A 7,652-nucleotide genomic window follows, 5' to 3' on the forward strand; every position below is an offset into this window, starting at 1 on the left:
GGAAGTCCCCTGGTACCGGAAGTCCTCAACTTCCGGTTGGTACCGGAAGTCCCCTGGTACCGGAAGTCCTCAACTTCCGGTTGGAACCGGAAGTCCCCTGGAACCGGAAGTCCCCTGGAACCGGAAGTCCTCAACTTCCGGTTGGAACCGGAAGTCCCCTGGTACCGGAAGTCCTCAACTTCCGGTTGGTACCGGAAGTCTTCGTGCTGGTACCGGAAGTCCTCAACTTCCGGTTGGAACCGGAAGTCCCCTGGAACCGGAAGTCCCCTGGTACCGGAAGTCCTCAACTTCCGGTTGGAACCGGAAGTCCCCTGGTACCGGAAGTCCTCAACTTCCGGTTGGTACCGGAAGTCCCCTGGTACCGGAAGTCCTCAACTTCCGGTTGGTACCGGAAGTCCCCTGGTACCGGAAGTCCTCAACTTCCGGTTGGTACCGGAAGTCCCCTGGAACCGGAAGTCCCCTGGTACCGGAAGTCCTCAACTTCCGGTTGGAACCGGAAGTCCCCTGGAACCGGAAGTCCTCAACTTCCGGTTGGTACCGGAAGTCCCCTGGTACCGGAAGTCCTCAACTTCCGGTTGGAACCGGAAGTCCCCTGGTACCGGAAGTCCTCAACTTCCGGTTGGTACCGGAAGTCCTCAACTTCCGGTTGGAACCGGAAGTCCCCTGGTACCGGAAGTCCTCAACTTCCGGTTGGAACCGGAAGTCCCCTGGAACCGGAAGTCCCCTGGAACCGGAAGTCCTCAACTTCCGGTTGGAACCGGAAGTCCCCTGGTACCGGAAGTCCTCAACTTCCGGTTGGAACCGGAAGTCCCCTGGTACCGGAAGTCCTCAACTTCCGGTTGGTACCGGAAGTCTTCGTGCTGGTACCGGAAGTCCTCAACTTCCGGTTGGTACCGGAAGTCTTCCGGCTGGTACCGCAAGTCCTCAACTTCCGGTTGGTACCGGAAGTCTTCCGGCTGGTACCGGAAGTCCTCAACTTCCGATTGGTACCGGAAGTCCTCAACTTCCGATTGGTACCGGAAGTCCTCAATGATCAACACAACATGGAAACATGTAGAATGTTTTTCTGTACTTCTGTAGATATGTAGAGGAAATAATTTAGAAGTTAGGTAGTCTTTTATTACGTGGCCACATAGGCAGGTAATTTTCTTTATAAAGGAAAAACAGAACAATGCAGTGTTTAATTAAATACATTAGACTTTACGTAGTTAGGCTATTACTATTAAGTATGAGCGCTCATTTAGGTAAGGATAATTGATATCATTTTTTAAGTATGTTCCATTTGTGCAATTGCACATTTCTATTTCCTTCTTGTAAAACAGGGTGTTTGGTTTTGAATCGACTTCTGTTATGGTGGTATATTATCAGATATATTCGACTAAAAATTCCCTTCCTTGTTAGTACTTCGAACAACGATCCAACCAAGATCGTTTTTCATTCGCATGATAGAAAAGTATAGATAAATAATATTCTGTGTAAAAGGACGTTAACTAGGTAGGGCGGGTTTCTATACGCAGCAACCTCCAAGAGGTGAAACCTGGGCAATCGATATTATTTAGTATGTAACTAACAATTGTATTATTAGTAATCCAATTGTTAATTACATAGCAAATAATATGAGCTAATGGCTGCGATTTGCATATATAGTTTCGTGCAAGATGAAATCGAATGTGGAGTATGTAGGGTAAACTAGGTTTCTTCTTCTTCCACTGTGTGTACAAGTTTCTCACATAAGTCTCATATCGATTTTCAGAATCCCCGCTTGAATTCAAATTGATTCGAATTGCAACCATATAGTATTTGGTTGATATACTATACATAGTTTTAATTCTTATCGCTCTTGGCGCTCATTCTTCATACTTTCCTGAATCGATAAAACTGAATGTGGCACTAAAAGAATAACGGGACGTCAAAGCTCGGTGACACGGACAGCATCATCTACAATATCTAATTCATATCCAGTACTCGTTTCTGAATACAAATTGCTTGACAAATCATTGATATCATTCGAAGTCGGTATTTCAGATTGTGTGATTCAACTCGTGTAAGATAAATCGTGTATTGATTCTCCATGCATATCTCGTTTGTACATAGACTGATCCTGTATTACTTTTAACGTTATTCTATTTACTGGATTGAAATTTCAGACATATGAGTTGTAAGAATTACAATTAAATGTGACGGTAATTAATTATTTCGCGACAATCAGAAATCGTGTGAGCTGTTCTATAGATGATAAGAAACAGAAAAATTGATCTCGCAAAATTTCAGTAGTTTCGGAGCAATCTTTTCGTTTAAGTATGGTGATTCTAGAAACTATCTTCAATTGAAAAACTGAAGTCGGTAAAGATACTACGCATAGAAAACTTAACAGATGAATGATCAAACAGAACTAGAAAAAACGCAAAAAAGATACTCGTGTTATACGTAATAAATTTATTGAAATGCAACAGAGTTATATTCATACCTTTATGTTTCAAAAATATATTCAGACTTTCATTCTTTTTATATTTTAAACAGTAATTCTAAATTTGCAGCCGATCAGCTCGGTACTATCCGCGACAAAGGATTATTGTTCCTTACGAGTAATACCGATTACCAGGTCTCACCACGTGGAGGTTGCTGCGAGCGGAGACCCAGAGGGAGATAGATGGAATCAAAGTTCCATCGATCTCCCTCGACACGCAATACAAACGAAATTACTAAACCAAGGAAATGAAAGGAATCAAAGTTACGTCGATCTCCTGGTTTAGTTCTGCCGAGCAATTACATTATGGAAAAAAGCGAGACAAAATTGGGAAGTTCGCAACGCGATCCCATTTTTCCTCAGTGGGCCCGCTAGAGAAGTGCCCTGTTTTTCCCAACTCCGCGTCAGGAGCACACGCAAAGCGTAGACCTGGCCCACTTTTATTGTAGCTCAAGGCAATAATATTGGAAATGCCAAAAAAGATAAAGCCTCTTGTGAGCTCCTGATTTGTGTGACATGGAGAAGCATTGGCTTGAACATCTATTCTATATCTTGTTTGTCTTCCATTTTCATTGGTTGTCATTGAAAAATAGCACATGAAATAATAAACAAGTTTATATATGCTATATTTTAGGAACAATTCTATTTACAAAGTACATAAAACAGAGACGATTGTATAATATATAACTGAGAATTTAAATTTACCATTTAACATGATAACATGGATACATATGAAATATTGTTGAAGCATGTTATGATACTAGTAAACTTTGGGTCCTCTGAATCTTGTTCTTGCATCAATCTGGAAGATTAAATCATTGATGTCTATATTCGTGTACATATATCTATATTTAATGATACTTACAATTGACCGTTTGCACTCGAAAAATGCTTGCTGTAGTAGGAAACAATTTTCTGGTACACTTTTATCTTTCTTTAAAAGACATTGCCTTGGGGTAAATTTGTGCTGAAATAAAGCAACTATGCTATAAAAATTAAATACTTTGTATTAAAGGTATTTATTCAGAGTTATATCTGTATATATACACTGATCAAGAATTGTGTATCTTATTTGTTTAAAATTTGTAGTATTATAACACTGAAAATAAAAGTTAGAATAGATGTGAATGTGTAACATAACCACTCACAATTTTGCAACATTCAGTTTCTAACAAACACATTTTTAAATTCGCTCGCAAAGAAGCACATTTTGACTTGTCTTTCAATGTTTCGCCTTCTTCTACGTAATGCATCATTTTGAAGAGTACTTGGTATAAGAACTATTCTCATCAACTTTAAACGACAAACCACGGCAAATGCTGTATTGTAAATCATAGGTCATAGAATTCTTAAAAGAAAACCTAACCTTTCTTTGTCATAAATATTTGATCCAATACATATGGATAGTGAAAGGAACTTGCGTTCTATACAAGATCGACGCCTTATCCAAAGAATAACTGCATCTTGAAATGTAATTTACTTTCAAGTATGTAATATATATGGCAAAGGATAAAATATAACAAAGGATATTTACAAACAGTGAAAAAATACAAGGTAAATGACAGCTTTGGTTATCCTTGCAATGTCAGTTGATAAGTCATGTATTTAATGTCACTTGCAAGATCATTTATATGCAGCTAACATTTTTCCCAATGATGTTTGCAATTTTTATAGTGTTATACTTTGAAAGATGACTATTGTTAAATGCATAATTTTTATTAGACAAATGGTTTATCAACGTGGAAACCAAAGGGAGGGTTCCCCACATTATGTCTTCTTATATTCGGATGATGAGCATAGTGGGACTGAAGATAATATTCCTTTGCAGCCACATACTAAGATTACAACATTGCCACGTAAAGTGGAAGTGATAAATGTTCAATTAAAATCAGAAGATACCTTACAAGCTTTAGCACTGCGATATAGATGCACGGTAATGATAAAAAGACAAATGAGATCCAAAATAAGTTGCAGTTAAACTTTAATTACAGTAAATTGGACTTTCAGATATCCGAGTTAAAAAGAATCAACAAGATTCACAAAGAAAATGAAATATTTGCAAGACGTTTCATTAAAGTACCTATTCAACCATTCTCTTTATTAACAGAAACTTTGGAACAGTCTCAGAGTGGACAAGCAAGTCAAAGTGAAATAAATATATTGGCAACTGGTGAAGAGGCAATAAATACAGCCACAGAAGATTCATTATTAGATTTGACAAAAAATCCAATTGTAACAGAATTGCCAAAGGCAGAGATTAATACAATTATATTAAATTCCGTATGTGAACCTTTGTCATCATATAATAGTAATAACTTGTTAGAAATTGCTAGCTCAGAATGTGACCAATTGCTTACTTTAACAGAAAGTAACTCTAATAACTCTCATTTAACAGATACATTTAAATGTTCTGGTGATGACTGTGGATTATCCTGGACACAGCTCCTTGGATTTTCTTTATTGTTAGGTTTTGCAGGGCCTATTATATATATACTTTATATAGCTGAATTCTCATCTAAGAACCATTCAATTGCTAATCACTAGTAATGCTTTGACTAAAAAATATGTTATTGTTACTATAATGTGTAAGTTGCTAAATTTAGATAATTTGTAATATTAGTATAACAGTTATAGGAGACTATGTTTTCTTGAATAAGTGAGATTATCTTTAAATATACATTTAAAGTGTCTATCTACTTGCCATTATACTGTTGGTATTGGCATATAAATATTTTCTGAAAGATCTGAAGATACTATTTTCTTATATTAAAAGTATATAAATAAGATAAATTTTTATCAAAACGACATTAATGTTAAGTAATATGATACATAAATTAAAGTGCCTTTGTAATTATTTGTTTGACATGTTAGCATTACGTAGGAGAGATGTGAATGTTTATGCTATTGCATGTGCGAATATATTCTATTAACCTTGAGTTCAATCGTACTGAATTTCATGTGAATATTATACACCTGAAACAGGGATTGCCAAAGATATGTCCATTGGCAGTTGAGCTACCTGTAAGGATCTTGTACAGGAGAATTAAAGGATATATATTCTTTTTTAAATATTGAGAATAAGAAGCCTAATCATAGGCTTACGTTATATGAAACAATTTTTGTTCAATTTTTTCTATCAACAATGCTAAGGAAAGACTCGTATTATGTACTATTTGTAATGCGAATTGGTACGTTTTATATTCGTAATATCACCATTTTGACAAAGTATACAAATGAACTATTGTCATCTGTGGTTACATTTTATAATACTGTAAACTTGACAATAAGCAAACATTTCATCAATAATTTTTTAAAATTTTGTAAATTATGCTTTTGATAGTGATTTTTTCTCGTTGATACTTATAAAAATATATTTTTTGACATTAAGTTATGCTTTACTTAATGTTCCCTTTTTTAGTAATTATTTATACATTAAAACTGTGAAGAGGGGTTACACGTTTCATTCAACAAATTTTGTGTACAAATGTTTCTTGTTCTTTTATTTATCTTTTAATGTTATAAGTTACAAATCAAGGTTGTAATACATATTTCTTGCAACTTTCTTTAATCTTTCGTATCTTCCTTCCCCAATTTACAACACCAGATTTTCCTGCAATAAATAAAATGCAAATACAATATTTGGTTTGTATATTATAGACATTTTTAAAGAACAATGATTACATTCAGAACACGATATGTCGTTCATATTAATCGATTCAGAAGACCGTCGTAAGTTTCATCATCTAATAATATTGATTAAGCACAATTATTAAAGTTTTAAAACAGTACTCACCATGGATTGAGTTTTCACAATCTTAGAACTTCTTAAAGCTCTTCTTTGATCCTGTACCTTTGGAAACCTTTAAAACATTAAATCTCACTGTCTTACTGAGTGGTCTGCATTCTCCAATAGTGACTACATCACCAATTTCTACATCCCTGTAATTATTAACAATAATAAATAGAAAGAAACCTTTTTCCTTATTGTAAAGTGCTATTTGAATTTTCATTCAGGAGACGTATACTACTTCAATTTGTTCTTCAGAAGACCGTCGTCTAATATCATCATTCAATTGAAACATTTACCCTAGTAAAGTATCTGATAAATATATGAAATAATTAGAATACATACCTGAAGCAAGGACTTAAATGGACACTCATGTTACGATGACGTTTCTCAAAACGATTATATTTTCTGATGTAATGTAGATAATCCCTACGTATGACAATGGTTCGTTGCATTTTCATCTTTTGCACCACACCAGTGAGAATACGTCCTCTAATAGAAATATTGCCAGTAAATGGACATTTCTTATCAATGTAAGTTCCCTCAAGAGCCTAGAATATAAGTGGTTTCTATTAAATGGAAACTACATACTTTCCATTTGTTCGCATGATTTTTTAGTCAATACAAGAACGCTTACCTCACGAGGTGTTTTAAATCCAAGACCGACATTACGGCTGTATCTCATGGGCTTCCTCCTCTTAGGGCCCAGACCTTTCTTACGGTTAAGAAAGATCGTGGGTTGTTTTTGAAACGCACGCTCTGTCTACAACACAAAAATACATTTATGTACCATTCATATTTTCGTACGATACAAGAACATGATTTATTATCGTTAAATTCAAGTATTGACTATGCAAACAGCATCACCACGTGCAGCGTTTACACTACAAATCATAACCTTTTTATACTATTATAAAGTAAAGAATTCTTTTCTTCCATTATTACTCGTCACGTAAGAAATAGCAGCCTATGACAATGATATTTAATCAATAATTAAATTAAACATAAAAAATGGTACATATTAGCATTGTAGCGTTGAACACATACCTGATCAGCCATCTTGCCGGACTAAAAAGAAAGTTGGAAACCGGAAAGGTAGCTACCGTCACTCTGTATTCGATAGATCAGTACATCCAACACAAAAAGACAAAATATCATTTGAGCGGTATTTGTAATATAATGGTTTCGTATTTTGTTATTAAAAAAACCATTCCTACACAGATATGTCTTACACCGCATTCCCATTTTTGCGACACGATTGTGATAAATAAGAATTTTTCTTTTAACATCCAAACGATATAGAAACGCTTCGATATACTGTAAGTTGTGCATGATTAGAATTATCCATTTGAACAGTTTTGAATTCTTCAAATATACTGAATTCTGATGCTAGCATCG

At 35.4% G+C, this 7,652-nt stretch overlaps 3 protein-coding genes across 4 annotated transcripts; 1 reads left to right on the top strand and 2 right to left on the bottom strand.

The window, feature by feature from the left end:
- Positions 1 to 2,638: 2,638 nt before the first annotated feature.
- On the bottom strand, positions 2,639 to 3,956 carry LOC143145780 (cytochrome c oxidase assembly factor 5). 2 transcript variants are annotated; one of them, XR_012991766.1, is made up of 4 exons: positions 3,616 to 3,956; positions 3,333 to 3,434; positions 3,173 to 3,269; positions 2,639 to 3,027 (listed from the first exon to the last, which is right to left on the bottom strand). XR_012991766.1 is itself a non-coding variant. In XM_076309494.1 (3 exons), the coding sequence occupies exons 1-3, from the start codon at positions 3,721 to 3,723 to the stop codon at positions 3,228 to 3,230; spliced, it is 252 nt and encodes an 83-aa protein (XP_076165609.1). In that variant the 5' UTR covers positions 3,724 to 3,949; the 3' UTR covers positions 3,089 to 3,227. The 2 variants fall into 2 exon arrangements, 1 of the variants encoding a protein (XP_076165609.1); XM_076309494.1 differs by lacking the exon at positions 2,639 to 3,027 and having other exon boundaries at positions 3,089 to 3,269; positions 3,616 to 3,949.
- On the top strand, positions 3,619 to 5,129 carry LOC143145777 (lysM and putative peptidoglycan-binding domain-containing protein 3). The gene is made up of 3 exons (XM_076309492.1): positions 3,619 to 4,021; positions 4,190 to 4,400; positions 4,475 to 5,129. Exons 2-3 carry the CDS (start codon positions 4,194 to 4,196, stop codon positions 5,009 to 5,011), a joined length of 744 nt encoding a protein of 247 aa, XP_076165607.1. The 5' UTR covers positions 3,619 to 4,021; positions 4,190 to 4,193; the 3' UTR covers positions 5,012 to 5,129.
- Positions 5,130 to 5,939: 810 nt separating this feature from the next.
- Positions 5,940 to 7,328, bottom strand: Rps11 (ribosomal protein S11). The gene is made up of 5 exons (XM_076309493.1): positions 7,302 to 7,328; positions 6,892 to 7,017; positions 6,600 to 6,805; positions 6,261 to 6,406; positions 5,940 to 6,077 (listed from the first exon to the last, which is right to left on the bottom strand). Exons 1-4 carry the CDS (start codon positions 7,311 to 7,313, stop codon positions 6,283 to 6,285), a joined length of 468 nt encoding a protein of 155 aa, XP_076165608.1. The 5' UTR covers positions 7,314 to 7,328; the 3' UTR covers positions 5,940 to 6,077; positions 6,261 to 6,282.
- Positions 7,329 to 7,652: the final 324 nt, after the last annotated feature.

The sequence above is a fragment of the Ptiloglossa arizonensis genome, chromosome 4, assembly GCF_051014685.1.
Source record: "Ptiloglossa arizonensis isolate GNS036 chromosome 4, iyPtiAriz1_principal, whole genome shotgun sequence".
NCBI lineage: Eukaryota > Metazoa > Arthropoda > Insecta > Hymenoptera > Colletidae > Ptiloglossa > Ptiloglossa arizonensis.

What these genes read in the sequence shown, in the direction of transcription:
- LOC143145780 (XM_076309494.1), bottom strand. Translation starts at nt 3,723, where the DNA reads ATGATGCATTACGTAGAAGAAGGCGAAACATTGAAAGACAAGTCAAAA. An exon ending in AAACTGAATGTTGCAAAATT is followed by an intron (nt 3,435 to 3,615) that starts GTGAGTGGTTAT and finishes GCTTTATTTCAG; the next exon opens with CACAAATTTACCCCAAGGCA. An exon ending in TCGAGTGCAAACGGTCAATT is followed by an intron (nt 3,270 to 3,332) that starts GTAAGTATCATT and finishes TTAATCTTCCAG; the next exon opens with ATTGATGCAAGAACAAGATT.
- LOC143145777 (XM_076309492.1), top strand. Translation starts at nt 4,194, where the DNA reads ATGGTTTATCAACGTGGAAACCAAAGGGAGGGTTCCCCACATTATGTC. An exon ending in CACTGCGATATAGATGCACG is followed by an intron (nt 4,401 to 4,474) that starts GTAATGATAAAA and finishes TTGGACTTTCAG; the next exon opens with ATATCCGAGTTAAAAAGAAT.
- Rps11 (XM_076309493.1), bottom strand. An exon ending in GATTTAAAACACCTCGTGAG is followed by an intron (nt 6,806 to 6,891) that starts GTAAGCGTTCTT and finishes CTTATATTCTAG; the next exon opens with GCTCTTGAGGGAACTTACAT. An exon ending in CATTTAAGTCCTTGCTTCAG is followed by an intron (nt 6,407 to 6,599) that starts GTATGTATTCTA and finishes TAATAATTACAG; the next exon opens with GGATGTAGAAATTGGTGATG.